General features: G+C 34.6%; 1 protein-coding gene across 5 annotated transcripts in view; it reads left to right on the forward strand.

Annotated features, from left to right (window-relative positions):
• Positions 1–181: 181 nt before the first annotated feature.
• Positions 182–15,786, forward strand: part of LOC123684084 (homeodomain-interacting protein kinase 2) — a 33,239-nt gene continuing 17,634 nt past the window's right edge. For 3 of the 5 annotated variants that reach the window (XM_045623198.1, XM_045623202.1, XM_045623203.1), the window contains exons 1-6: positions 195–489; positions 3,129–3,467; positions 5,046–5,190; positions 6,846–7,042; positions 7,298–7,528; positions 15,385–15,688. In XM_045623198.1, the coding sequence (XP_045479154.1) occupies positions 3,141–3,467; positions 5,046–5,190; positions 6,846–7,042; positions 7,298–7,528; positions 15,385–15,688 (1,204 nt within the window). In that variant the 5' untranslated portion in view covers positions 195–489; positions 3,129–3,140. Of the gene's footprint in view, positions 490–3,128; positions 3,468–5,045; positions 5,191–6,845; positions 7,043–7,297; positions 7,529–15,384; positions 15,689–15,786 lie in introns of all 5 variants that reach the window. The other 2 variants (XM_045623199.1, XM_045623200.1) reach the window with 2 other exon arrangements.

Below are 15,786 nucleotides of genomic sequence, written 5' to 3' on the forward strand. Positions count from 1 at the left end.
TTTGTGCCCATAGACTCAAAATCACAATATTCTATGTCTATCCCCATAGATATGAAATAACAATATTCTATGTATATGGTTTAATCTATGGTCTGTATATTTCTAGAAATCTTTTTTGCAATACAGAAATCTGTATACAATATTACTATTGCCATCTAGCGGTGAAGTAAATAAATAAAACAAACTAAGTGAATGAGAACGAAATACGTAGTTGAAATGAAAGTGGATGTGTGTGGACATGATGAAAGAAAACACAAAAACAGAAAAATCATGAAATTTTGATAACTAAAGTGATCCTCAAGTGTATATAAAATGTGTATAAATGTGGATGAGTGATAAATTTGTGTGTAGTGGTTGAAAGAGACTTAACTGTAATTTGTAAACAAGGATTTAGAACATTCGTGGAACCAAAATGGCTGATTAATGTACTCTTTGTCCGTATGCCAGTATGAAAGTTGAGTCTGTCGCAGAAGAAAAGAATATTGTGAGGTGAGTTTTTGTTCTAAACTTTTATCTTAAATAAAGCCTCCGTTTTCGGATATTTCGTAAAATGTAGATGATGAAATCTCGAGTTGTTCCCATTATTTTAGTCGCTGTCCATGGCCACCCCCACTGATTTCTATAAATGAGCACGTAATCCTTAATTCTCCTAATTACATCTATGTTCAAGAATTGTAGATATTGAAGAATATCGTCTTTTTTGGGACTACTTTCTTCCAATATTGATTTTTCCAAAGTTAAAGCAACAGTTTGATGGCAGTGTAGGTGTTACCTAAAAGTTCAATATTGAATTCTATATCTCAAATTTTCCCGAAATTTCGGAAAACATCGTTTGTCTTTAACGTTCTCAAATTTGAAGGAACTGGGGAATATATGATTTCGAATTCTTTGAATTCTAGGAGTTGTTTGTGACGAGAAAAGTAGGTGCTCTCTTTAGAGAACTTTCCCCTTAGATTATTTTAAACGATCTCAAGGAATTCTATAATCTCGAATCTTTCTGTAATTTACTTAACTCAGCAGTAATCATTAAGATGTGACGAAATTATGGTTTAATTTTCATGTAACCTTGGTCTTGACTTGTGTTTATATTTTTTGAGTTCTTGGTTTGGTATTAGATTAATGTAATAATTTTAGATCTAGATTGTTTCTATTGTTGTATGATCCAGTAAAATATAAGTAAATTTATAAGATATAAATATGTTGAAGGAGAAAAACTTATTGCAGTTTAATTATGATACATTTTACATTTGAAGGTGTTTAACACAACTGGACCTGGAAAATTGTCAAAGCTCAAAAATAATTGAAATATTAATTTAGAGTACACCATTGGCTCTCGAATTTTATTTAAATCTTGTTATTCCATTCAGAGAACCCATTCCATAATCACTGACAACCCATTCTATAATAACAAGAAAATCGGTGAGGTATCGATTGTTGATGAGTAAGCAGTTCAAGAGTCATTAGGTATTATACTATTTCACTAATTGAGTAATTGTTAGAAATTTGATTAGACTTTGGAATCAATTGAACTAACTTCTGTGAAATATTCAAGTGTTTATTTGGTTCATAAAGTATTATAATATTGGCTATACTTTACTAATCATACTGAAAGGAAATTGTATATGTAGTGTGTTTGTTTTAATATAGGCGTCTGTAAGACTTACCAAGCTTACAGCTTTGTCAAGTAGGTCATAATATTTTAGGCTTCAAAATCATCAAACTCTATATGTATAGTTGATGGGGGATTTCAAGTATTTTTCATGTTCGTTTTGTAGTTCTCTAATTTCTATTAGATTCTTTTCATACATTTTTGATAAGGAGAAACACTGGGTCAGTTTTCATATAATTTTTTATGTTATGAATATCTTAGAGCACAGAAAGTCCTAGTTTCAGTGTCACACTGAAAATTTTTCATTTCCTATTAAATAAATGAATTGGAAATTAATTTAATATAAATTTACTTCTATCTGGCTTAGCTTATTAACAGTGGAAAAAGGTGCTTCCTTCAGTGAGTCCTCTTTACAAATCATTCAAACCTGTTCAAGGAATATTTAAATCAGAGTATTACTTCTATATGGTTCCAAAGGATAATTTTTCATTTTAGTCACTAAATTCCTTCTTTCTATCTATTAAGTTATTCAAATTAAACACGTTGTAAATCAATATATCATTATTTACAGAGTTAATGTACATGTTAATCAGCGTATAGCATTATTTACATATGACACTGAGTTCCGTACTAAACTTATCAAATCAATCTTAACAACTGAAAATTACTAGAAGGTACTCAATTTCATTTTCCTCGAAAGATTCCAAAGTCTTGTCACTGAAAATAGTAGTAGTAACTGTTATCTTTCGCCTTTAGTATATTTAAAATAATAAAATGAAATCTAGAGAGAAGATTCTTTTCTATTTTCTAATTCCTTCCAACATTTAATTGATTTGTTTCCACATCACTTTGTTCAGGGAACGAGTGCTCAAAGAATATATAAGAAGAAACTGTCCTAAAAATTTGAGAAGACAACAAAAAACTGAAACAATCCAATACTTAACTATTTCTGCTAATTTTTATTCCAAAGTGCTGAAATGAAATTCGATAATGATTCTTCTGAAATTAATAATAAATTAAAGAACTGTTTGCAAAAAAAAAATGGTAATATCTGGTCTGGATAGACCTTACAAATATATTGTTTTCAGATATCCAGTCAAAACAATAAAATGATAGAAAATTATCTTGAAAAAATAAGAAAAGATAGGGTCACAGGATAATATTGAGGTATTTTTTTGCGAAAAGATTTTATTTGACCTGATAAATGTAAAGGAAAACATAATTTTTTGAGATTAACAATTTCCATCTATTGAAAGTTGAATCTGTTGTAACTGATACGTAAAATGGAAATATAAGTCTTGCATTGCATGCAATTAGGCAGAATAAATTAATTTCAATGATATATTTACATTTAGATAATTACTATGCTAGTACTATTAGATTCAATAGAAACTACTACTGTAATTGTATTTTGAAAATACTTTATCTGATAATTACTGATGAAGTGTTACTAAAACTGATTATTGATTTGATAATTCATTTATTTTTTAGTTTTCAAGTTGTTTTTTTTTTCTTTCAGCGGTTCCATGACATGTTTATCCAATCCCAGCATTTGGTCCCAGGTAGTAGTACAAGCAGTGTTGTGTCAAGCCATTCAAGAAAACGTAAAGCAGATTTTTACACGTCATCTTCATCCGGTGGCAGTGGAATCGCAGCTGGTATACAACAAATTATCAGTGGCGGTACGTCGGGCAATGACGTATATTTGCCCACAAATTCAGCCCACACAGTAACTAGTTCTAGTCAAACGGATCAAAACCATGTTAGTCCCATCCCGGGTTCCAATAATCAGCAGCACTTGTTCATCAGACCGTCCACAATCAAATTACTAGACGGCTATCAGCGGAGCGGACAAAAAGTGAGTGTATTTAATTGTCAATTGTTATTTGGAGGGGGCAGTTTGCCCCCTTAAGCTGAATGGCAATCCTCTTCAAGAATTGGCAGTAGGGACAACGAATTTTGATTTTTTTTATGGGATTTCTTCTCTATTCCTTTCATTGATATTTATTATATCAAGAGGTATTCTTGCTAAAACTGTTTTAGGATATTTCGTACAATGGAGATGATGAAATCTCGAGTTGTTCCCATTATTTTAGTCGCTGTCCATGGCCACCCCCACTGATTTCTATAAATGAGCATGTAATCGTTAATTCTCCTAATTACATCTATTTCCAAGAATTGTAGATATTGAAGAATATCGTCTTCTTTGGGACTACTATGTTCCAATATTGATTTTTCCAAAGTTAAAGCAACAGTTTGATGGCAGTGTAGGTGTTACCTAAAAGTTCAATATTTTATTTATTTATTCATTCAGTTTCGGGATACAAACAGGAATACTCCCAGAAAAGTATCCTCTAATACTTAAAAAATTACTTTAACAACATCCTATGATGTACATATGTGGCAACATAACATGAAATAATAAAATAATCACTGAAAGAAAACTTCTCTGATACTCCGCTTAAATGATTTCAAATTTACATTAAATGGGTCTAATTCATTACAATATTGATTAAATAAACTACACATTCTCACGATAGGCGAATTCCTGCCAAGATTCGTATTGAATCTACTGTGAACAAGTAATTTTTTATTCCTAAATGTTCTCGTAGGAACGTGATAAAGTATCATGGAAATCAAGTCGGATGAATCATAAAAGTTATTCACGGTCTTGAAGAGGAAAATCAGATCCGATTTTATCCTTCGGTGCTCTAAAAGTTCAATATGATAATGAGATCTTATTTGGTTTATACCTGTAGTGATGTAAATACCAGTCATTTTGTAATGTAAGAATCTAATAAGTCTATTTTGCAATCTCTCTAACCTTTGCTTATGCACAGTATAATAAGGATTCCATATAATACTGGCAAAATTGATTCTGCTGTGAATAAAAGTAAAGTATATTGCTTTCATAGCTGACTCGTTGTTAAAATCCCTACAAATCCTGCAAAGGAAACCCAAAGACCTACCGGCAGAAGCAATGAGAGTATCGATGTGAGCACCGAATGACAGTTTTGAGTCGAAAATCATCCCCAAATCTCTAATCCGATCCACCTTCTTCACCTCACAACCAACCAATCGATACTGAAACCCAATATTTGTACGGCTTCTAGAGAATGACATGAATGAACATTTATTTACATTCAGATCTAATTCATTTCGTCTACAATAATCTGAGAACGCATCAAGATCTTTCTGAACCTCTACACAGTCTCTTACCGATCTTATCTGTTTGAACATCTTCAAATCATCTGCGTAAAGGATCATATCATCATATCAAGAGGTATTCTTGCTGAAACTGTTTGTAGATATTAGTTACGATGAGCAATACCTGTAGCTTATTGATTTAAGACATTTTCAAGAAATAATAAACCATTTTTAAAAATTTCCAATATTTTTTATACAGGTTTTAATGAGGTTACCTTTTTTTTTTTAGAGAAAAGCGTGGTCGCCAAAAGGTAATGGTGATAGCGGGGAATCTGTTACACATTCAGATTGCAGAAGTGCAACAAACACGACGGCCCACAGCAAGGTTTCAGCGGCTCCGGGGGCTAACCCCCAGCCGCAAGGTAAGAAAAAATGTAATGAACATTTTTTTAATTATTTTTTGGCTTGTGGATTAAACGCTTGTTCGTTCGCCCAGACAGTTATCTCAATTGAAGGAAATTATCTAGAACTTAATCATTTTCTGTCGGATTGATGCAAATTAGTTTTTTACCACACAAAATTCTATCAAGTTTGTATGAGCTGATTTTTTTATCAGTTATGTCAAAATTCAGTGGATGGATGGATATCTGGGTAGAGAAGAAGAAGAAGAAGATGGATTAATATCTATAGATTCTGTGACTTTTGTTTAACCCAGAGAAAGTTATATTATTCTTTAAAACCATTAGTTCTTTTATTCTTCAATATTGTGATCTAGTGTATTATTAAGGATTAACTATTCAATTGACCACCTCAGATTAGACTTATTTTGGTGGCACACTTCTTTCTCTTCTTGTGTTGACATGGGTGAATATTATATCCAATTTCTTATTCTTATTAAAATTATGGAATGAATAAAAAAAAAATTAAATTCTCTTGCAATTTCCAGTTTTACTTTTCAAAATGTATAGACTCCAAAATTTTTCTTTTTTCAATAAAAATTTGCCAACTATATGCATAAAATTTTGAATACGACGAATGGTTACAGAAGAAATCTATCTCAGGGTTCTGATTCATGAATTTGAAAGTTTAAAAATCATATGACCTAAATTCATTTTCGATACTTTGTGATAGAACAGTTTAAGAAGTTTCTTCGAACTTTTTCCTTGCTTTGAGCAATATGTCTGAGATATTATGGCAACGCACTTGGGTCGAACCACTGAGCTTAATTAAATTTAAGAGATATTAAGAAAAGACCAACAACTTTAAATAACCACAACATGGTTTTATGCAAACGAAAACATGCAAGTATTTTGAAATTGATGGCCTTTTGTTAATTTAGTTGATAGTAAAATAAATACGGAATTTAGGAGGTTGCATTCTCACATTTTATTTTTATGAGGATGAAATAAACAGTATATCTCAATTACGTTTGGAATAAATAAAGTTCTTTTTGTACTCAATACTATACTTGAAAGCTGAAGAAATAGTACTCTATAACATTTCGTCACGATGTCTGTGTTTTCCGTATTTTGAGCTGGGATTTCCTCCTCAAATTCAATTCTGTCTGACTGGCTGTAAAGAAGATAACTTTTGAGCGGAAGACCTAGAAACTTGTAATTTTGTTCGTTAAGAGGAGTTAACTAGGGTTTCTGTTTGAAATTTTGCTTTCCTGATAATTACAATACTACTTATTCGATTCAGATGAATTTTTATATTTAGATAGGAAATGGCATTTCAAGCTTCATGCAAAATTTCATGTTGATTGTTTTATCGGAACTATAGACAACTCAAACAGAATACCCACCGAGTTGAAATTTGGCGAGTAAATGCATATTAAATGAATTGTACATGAGAATAAACAAGCAGGGCGGTAAAGCAATATTTTCTGTTTCATTCCAAATAAGAATTGTTATAGCAGCCTAATTTTGAGTATAATCGAGAGTTGAGATGTCAGACATTAAATTTTTTTCATCTATTCATTTATGTTATCATATGTTCATGAATAATAAAAAATATTCTTTATATTGAAGAAAAAATGATTTATTAGGATGTCAGAATTCTGTAAATACATGTTGGTTCTCAATTTCAGCAAGTTCAGGTAGTGGCGCAGATGGCGACTACCAGCTCGTTCAACATGAAGTCCTTTTTTCTATGGCTAACCAATATGAGGTGCTCGAATTCTTGGGTAGAGGAACCTTCGGCCAAGTGGTTAAATGCTGGAAAAAGGGCACTAACGAAATTGTCGCCATTAAAATCCTCAAAAATCATCCGTCTTATGCTAGACAGGTGAGTACTCAAAACTAGTTAAACATAGTCAATGTCATGGACCGTGCAATTCCCTTATCAAATTTTCACCATTTTTACACAACCAGTTAAGATTGTATAGCAATCTTCAATGAAATTTTCAAATGAACTATGGTAATAGTTCAAATGAACTATGGTAATAGTTCAAATGAACTATGATGATAGTTCAAATGAAAATTTTTCCCCATTCCGCTACAACCATAATGTAAACTATATTTTTATTAATTTCTCTAACAGGGTCAGATAGAGGTCAGCATTCTGTCAAGATTAAGTCAGGAAAATGCTGATGAATTCAATTTCGTTCGAGCATATGAATGTTTCCAACACAAACATCATACCTGCCTGGTTTTCGAAATGTTGGAGCAAAACTTATACGACTTCTTGAAGCAGAATAAGTTTAGCCCCCTGCCTCTAAAATACATAAGACCGATCTTACAACAAGTACTGACAGCGTTGCTGAAATTGAAGGTGAGTCTTTTGTATTGATATTAAAATATGAGAATTCAAGTGTGGACTTGGATTTGAATGTTTGCCTATTGTAAATGAACCTATTTTCCAGAAAGCGAAATCATGCGAATAATATTTTAGTCGATTTAAATTCACAGGCGAGATAATTTCCTGAATAGCTCAAATTAATGCCAAAAACATTTGTTTTATTGATAATGAATTTTTACATTAATCTGAAGTTTATTCCGGAGATGTTTTTGAATAATATGACGCTTTATGTTTGTGTCTGGATTTCCTTGATTCATTCAAAAAGCTATCTAAGCAATGTTTGCGTGTAAACCTTGGTATTGTGTGTCATATTGTCATCTTACTAAGGTTGAAATAGTTCACTCTCCTTATCACATAATCTTTATTTATTCCTTTTCATCAGAAATTAAATTTCTTTATTGAGTTGGTAAATTTCAGTTTCTGGTGATGACAACTTAGTTGACAAAACAGTATTAAATGGAAGTAAAGATAATTCAGTGAGCTTGAAATATTTCCCTTCATCTTTCTTTCCAAATATTTATAATAATAATAATATGGTTTATTCTGTAAGCTACAGGGTATAAACATATAATCACAGAGGCGTGAGCCTGTACGAGACTTCTAAATAAACAAAATATACTACAGTAGCCGGTATTCAAATAATTCCACAAATCAAAATCAATTTCTAACAACATATTTGAACTAAAAGATATAAAAATCAACAAAAACTTAAGAGTACATCATCCACAGTATTGATCACTGATGAGTGCAAATCTTCTTTTACATACAATATATCATTCCTTATTGCATGTCACGTTATGTTAAAATTCTTTTGAAATAGGAGAATTTGAAATAGAAATTATAAAAAGAAAGTATGTATTTTGTCAAATATATATCAAGGGTACCATTTCCAAGAAAAAAAATATAGTAAATGGAAATTAATTATTTTGGTACCCTCATTCGAATTGATTATTTCACTTCTTTCGAATATATTTATGAAAAATCAATTATCGTTAGACCTCCTCTAGGGGTTGCAGCTCTCGTATTGTATAATTGCATTAAGGGAAAAACCGAAGCTTCTAAGAAATCATTTATTATTTTGTATGCGTTTGCGTTCCTCAAGAAAATTGTTGCGAAATAGTGATAAATGATTGTGTTGAAATTATCACACTATTCTATGTTTTCATGGCATGTCACTTTGCAGGTTAATCGAGTAATTATAATTCCCTGAAAAAATTACTAATTTCAAAAAGAGCGAAAAATATCCTGAATTTACGTCAGCGCTTTTCTTATTATTGATTATCAGATTTATTAGTTGATTTCCGAGTTTTTTCATGAATCCCGCATAGTAGATTCAATTTCCACAGGAAACTGCATTCATTTGGGACAATCCTGTGATAGAAGAAACTCAATAAAGTGGAAATAATAATAATTTTCACAGCGAACCATAAGAATGAAACGCGCAAAGGCAACAACCAACAAATAGATTGTGTATTTGTTGTCCTGGAAATGTTTCACTTCCAAGATCAAGTGATGCTAGACATTCGTTTTTTGTTGTTCGTCAGAAACGTCAGATTGATATGTTAATTACTTTTTTTAATAGAAAAAATTCGTATTGATCTTGAATTACGCATTTATAAAAATGAGATCAGTGCTAATAGCATTGATACTGTCATGGTTGTGCGCGATGGTAGTCGCGGAAGATGGAGCAGAGACAAGCTCTGAAGCTACTACGGTGGATGTCGAAACCACCAAAGCGGCGGAAGCAAAGAGGCAAAAAACGAAGACCCTGATGAAGCCATCCTTTATACCGTATTGCGTGACCAGAGACGTGTGCAAACCGGTGTGCGACTGCGCCATCTACGAAAACTGCGAATTGCTGGAGATGAACGCGGACGTGCGAAACAGGATCTTGATCTCTCTCAACACGGCCCGGTCAGTCCAGACCAAGGGCGAGCCTCAGGCTTCCGGCATGCCGAAGCTGATCTACGACATGGAACTCGAGGAGATATCGAAATGCTGGACGGCACGTTGCGAGAACGAGTACTCGGAATGTTTCAGGACTCCTTATTTCGAGGAAACGACGCAGACCGTTGGTTTGCTACCGTTGGATCTCAATCTTACCGAGTTGCCCTTGGACTATTGGGATAGGACCATACAGATTTGGCTTGGGGAGGTTAGAAAGACTACGGCGGAGGTGGTTTCCAGTTTACCGGCTGGGAAAAAAGGCGAAGACGTTCACAGTTACGCCCAAATATTGGCCGATAGAATCCTTCGTGTGGGATGCGCTTGGTCACGCCTCGTGCCTACAGGAACCACTGGCGAACAGCCTTCGTTGATCTTCGTATGCAGCTTCGCACCACGAGGTCCCAGACAGGGCGAGCAGATCTACAAGACCGGCAAGGCTTGTTCCACCTGCACCGAAGGCTACCAGTGCGATTACAAGGAGCCTTTCGAGTTCCTCTGCAAGGAGAGCGCGCAGAGCGAGCAGCAAGAGAAAGAAAAAGAGGCAGAAGAGGAGGAGCAGAAGGAGAAACAACGTGGCGCCCTAACGAGGGAAGAATCCGTTGATTACATCGCGCCCTACTTGGAGACCACTGAACCACCTCCGAAACAGGCCAGATCACCGCAACCAAGAATTGCAGTTTCCTCGGCGGGAATATCGTACGGTTTAGACAGTTTTGCAGCGGTTATTTTCTTCCATTTGGTGAAATTCATACGTTGATATTGTCATCTTTCATATGATTTTTTTGAATTAAAGGGGACTAACTTTTATTTCAGTTGGTTTTATCGGAACGCCGTAAATTTTTTTTAAGTGATTTGTTATAGTGGATATTCAAATACAGATATTTTGCAATATGAATTATCTATCCGTATGAAAAAGACGATTTTCGCAATCTGAATAAATTCATACGTATATTTTTATGTGGCTCGTATGTCGACTACTTTTTGGACATACTTAATATCGAAAATTGTAGATAATAACACCATTTCTAAGAGCTCAATTGATTTTCGGAAAAACTTTTTCTGGTGCATTGATTGACACAAGTCATTGTCTTCCTATAAATTCGTAATTCCCATAATATAGTTTACAAGTTTCATATGGTGCAAGATATATTCACATGAAGAAATTGGGTAAATGCAATTTTTCTTCTAGATACTTGATCTGATTTTCGGTACTGTCATGAATAATTTACTCCATCTTAATAGTGAATAATTAAAAACAAACTGCCTCTTCACAGAATAGAATATTTCTTGGAAACAAAGGAAGTAAACTGCATACAATTGTTATTCTACTTCAACTGACGATTTAATAAATTGAGTTCAAAGGTTATGGATCAAATATCAAATTTGAGAGAAGTGATAACTGACCAACTATGAAATTCTACCATGAAAATGAAAATATAATACTGTGTTGAGATGTTAGTAAAAGGGGAGTATGTGTTTGTACTTTAATTTATTCTCATTTGGAATCATTCTTACTTGGAGTCCTAATTCTAATGGTACAAGAAATATTCAATTTATAATATGAAAGTAATTGATTAAGATTTTTCTGTTTCGAAACTTTATGATCTATTGTGTCCCCATCGGATCTGTCATAGTAGTCTACAGCTTGCCCTCCAGTTCTAGAGTTCTAATAAACTCCAGTATCTGGGATGGCTTCAGAAGGAGTTACTTCCTCACTTCCACAAATCTCTTGTCCTAAGCATTCTTTGCGTTGACTAGCGATGGCGAGACTTTCCGTCACCAGATGATTCGGAGTTTCTTCTTCTTCTCCGCAGAATCTACACCATTCTCATGAGGTGTTTCCTCAGACGGCAATGCTCTTTAAGGCATCCAGTGAGGTGTTGCATATTCTTGCAAAGATCCAGATACTTCTTAGATCTCGCAGTATCAAGGTTCCCAAGAAACTTTCTGGAATGATCTAACCCAGGAAAATTCTGCCAGAGTGTTTCTCTTTCAGGGTTTTCCTTCTCCTGAAGCTCTTTCTTGTAAGGTACATTTACCAATACCACAGAAAGATTCTGGGATCCTTTTCTGGCAAGTGTGTTGGTCTCTTCTCTTTAATTCCCGAGTGACCGGGAACCCAGACTAAACAGACCTTTTATTGTTGCCTATTTCAGTATTCTTAGAATTGATGATATGTGTGCTCAATGCTTTGATTGTAGCCCGATTGTCAGAATGTATCGACCGCAGGCAAACACTTCTCATTTTATTATTTCAAGCCTATTATTCCTCTGACAGTTTCCGAAAATCCAAGAGCCCATAGTTGAAATAAATTTACGTCAGATTTGATGTTTTATTCCTGAAAGTTTAAACATTTTTTACGGTCATTTACGGGATTCAGAAATGTTCGCTGTACACATATTTCTAATCAGTGTTCTGTGGTTATTCACCGCATCAAATGCCGAGAACCCATCATACGACCAAGGGGTATACAAACCAGAGTTCCTCAATTACTGCTTCGAGGACAAGGAAGAATGCAAAGACGTGTGCGGTTGTATGCTAGATAGGAAATGCATGGTGAGACCTGTGCCTCCGTCAGTGATGGAAACCATCGTCGATAAACACAACAGCATACGGAAAGACCGCTTGAAGAGCGAGCCCAAGGCTTCGGGCATGCCTAGATTGGAGTACGACGCCCAGCTGGAAGCTATAGCCCAGTGTTGGGCGGCGAAATGTAGACATGACACCACGACTTGTCTCCTGACAGAGTCTTACTCAGAGGTTGGAATGAATATAGGCATGATAAAAATCGAGGAGATGAACACTTCACCTTTCCTGGAATCTCCTTACAGCGATACCAAGCCTCTGGAAGAATTGTGGAAAACCATAATGGATGGTTGGGCGAAAGAAATAGAAACTCTACAGTTTTCTGAACCGTATTCGCCCACAAGTCAAGCAGACGTAGCTAGAGGTGCCCAAATAATTCACGATCAAACCTTGGCTTTGGGTTGTTCGTGGTCGGCTTCTCCAGAAGGTTCCTTCTTCTTCTGCGTGTACGGTCCAGGAATCAAGGAAAATGCCACCATCTACAAGTCCGGACCGCAGTGTACTACTTGTCCACCCGGTCTGAAATGCACTGACGAATCGGAAGGCTTGTGCGTCAAATATTCCCTGTATCCGCAACAAAGGGTCACGCCCCTTCCACCACACGTGCCAGGGGGCGGAGACGATAAGAAACCACCAAGAGCTCCAGTGGTCAGGGCAGAAGCCGACACTATGGTATTGGATTTCGAACTGTTATTATTGAGTTCTATTGTGACTCTGGTCTTACGCGCTTGAATCCAATAACTTTTTGCCGATTCGAAATTCTGATGTGAGGAACTTGGGTGTATATTTTGAATATATCTCTATCTGCATCATTCGTTGATTTATTGACAACTAAAGCATATATTATAACCCATCTAGATGAAATAAATAATGAAGAAATTGGACAAAAAGATTACATGTTATAATTCATTCATTCATGATTTATCATTAGGAAACTTTGCTCTGATGTACTAAAATTACAGGTCTCTACAACCTCCTGAACTAATGGCTTCTTGTATACAGGGTGGCCACTTTTTCAATGGGATTGTATTGGTAACTTTTAAACCATAAGAGTTAGAAGGTCGGTCAAATGGAAAAAAAGTTGCATGCATAGAAGAATTATCAAGCAGTTCAAACAAATCGAGATTATCAGGGCCGGTTATTGAGATATCATAAGAAAAGTAAATTCTGTCATTTTGATTTTTCTTTTTTTCCCACTTTATTTCAAATATTATCAAAAAATGTTACAGGAATTTTTTATTCGACAGTAAATTGTCCTCAATTTGACGTAATCAGATTTCGTATCCAACGTTTCGTGCTCTCTGGACCACCCTCAACCTCATTTTTTTTCAATTCGGACCTGTATATTTTATGACACTTTTCGAAATAACTTTTAACGCTGAATTCAACGATATACCATACAATGTCATTCAAAGTTGATTTTCAGGTGATTTTGACCCTAGTTTGACTAGTTGAGCGCTAGTCTCCGAATAGATTGATCTATCATTTTTGAACCGTGAATGGTCTCTTATGATTAGGTTAGACTCGTTAATGACCGGCCGTATACAGGATAACTTTCGAACGGAAGGATCTAGGACCTTGATATCTTCAGGATACGTTCGGATCTCGAATACCGCGGTTAGGTTCATTAGTGAGCAAAATCTGGCTAGGGGTTCCGTAAATATGCCGCTCGGAATGTTTTTTTCGTGTTAATTTGAAAAATGTTGATTCTATCGAGATGAAAATTTGGATTTGGGTGTGGAATGGCAATTTCACGCCTCGTGTATAATTTCATGTTGATCGCTTAACCAGAACCATAGAAAATTCAAGAAAATTTCGAAAAAACTCGCTCAATATTTCCCTGAACATAATGGAGTTGAGATTCTAGGTGTTAATATGAAAACAATAGAAAATTCAAGATGAATATTGGAAAATAAAGTACAGATCGATCGGATTGAGGTTTTGCTTGAAAATGAAGAAAAATTTCAAGCTTTGAGGAAAATTTCGTGTAGAGAAGGATATCGATTTTTTTTTGAGGGACATCAAAACCATAGAAAATTCAAGGAGACTAGAGAAAAGAAAATGTTGAAAGTACTGACGTGTTGCCAAGGGTTTAGAGCGCTCGCTCATTCATATCACTGTTGCACCATTGAATACCGCATATATAGTAACCTTTATTTAGTTTCTGATGATAACAACATTGTGTTCCAAACGTTGGGTAAACGCTTGTAAAGATTCTGTGGATTATAACTTCAGTAAAATATTATGTCCATTATGAACTTGAACTTAATATTCCATAATATGTAATTTGCTCATATTTATTTTCTCTCGATATATACCAAGTGTGTTTTTCAATTATAACAATGGGTAAAAATCCCAGAAATGATAGAATTTTCGCGATAAGTCGATAGATTTATTTTTTAACGAAACTGAGTTTTTCTTCAAGGAACTCAATTGAGTTGAATTCAATCATGAAAGGAATTTTATCAATTATTTCACACAGTGAAAGATAAAAAATTATTTATATTTGACGTTGAACTGTTACAAATAAAAACTGAAAATACCGAACTCTTGAATTGATTCATGAATTTTAAAGCCAAAAAAACTCTTGGTACCAGTTGGAGAATTCGACACATTAAATGTGTCGCTACAGATAATATAATTTTTCCTACAACTGCTATGAAAAGTAGCATATTCTTCATAGCTTACTCAATTTGAAAACTATGTATTGCTCATACTGTGGGAAATATTATTTCTCACAGCACTTTGCCCACACCTCGCTTGGTAGACCAATGAAATTGGGCTTTTGAGTCGTTTCTATGGAAACACAATAAATTAGCACATACTGTCAACGAAGGCCATTTTGATTTGAATCAAATCCATTACTTGAATTATTGAAATTTGTACAGTTGTAGGAAAAGTATAGTGTGCAACATGTGGAGAAAGTCCTTTTCTCGCTCGTGTGTTTGCGGCACTCGCTTTTGAGGCTCGTGTCACAAACTTCCACAGTCGCAAGAAAATTTGGACTTTCCCCACTTGTAGCACAATATACTATTTCTTATTTCATACAGCCCATTTTCCGAACAAAGCAGTATATCATTTAACCACAATGTCTGTAATTTTCGAATTTTGAGCCAGGAAGGGTCTCAAACGATAAGGTTCGAATATCTGATGACAAACCCGTCCTCAAATTCAATTCTCTCCGTCCATAAAAAAATGGAAATAATAGCTAATAGTTTAAAATTTGCATGCTAATCTATAAGCTTATTATTCTTAGATTATTGATAAAAAAATATCATTTTTTTTTTTTTTTACAGCAACTTGGTCTGATACACGCTGACCTTAAACCAGAGAATATAATGTTAGTAGATCCGGTCCGTCAGCCATATCGAGTGAAGGTGATTGATTTCGGTAGTGCCAGTCATGTGAGCAAGGCAGTCTGTAATACTTATCTCCAGTCCAGGTATTACAGAGCACCAGAGATAATACTTGGACTACCTTTTTGTGAAGCCATCGACATGTGGTCCCTAGGATGTGTTGTTGCAGAACTTTTTCTTGGATGGCCTCTATATCCAGGAAGTTCTGAATACGACCAAATCCGCTATATCAGCCAGACACAGGGTAAGTTAATATTAAACATTCCAGTTGAATTAGAAAAACTAAATTTATTCATTTACATATGTAGTTTTGGTGTTTATTGAAAGCGTAAATATTCACAT

This window comes from Harmonia axyridis, chromosome 7, assembly GCF_914767665.1.
Source record: "Harmonia axyridis chromosome 7, icHarAxyr1.1, whole genome shotgun sequence".
NCBI lineage: Eukaryota > Metazoa > Arthropoda > Insecta > Coleoptera > Coccinellidae > Harmonia > Harmonia axyridis.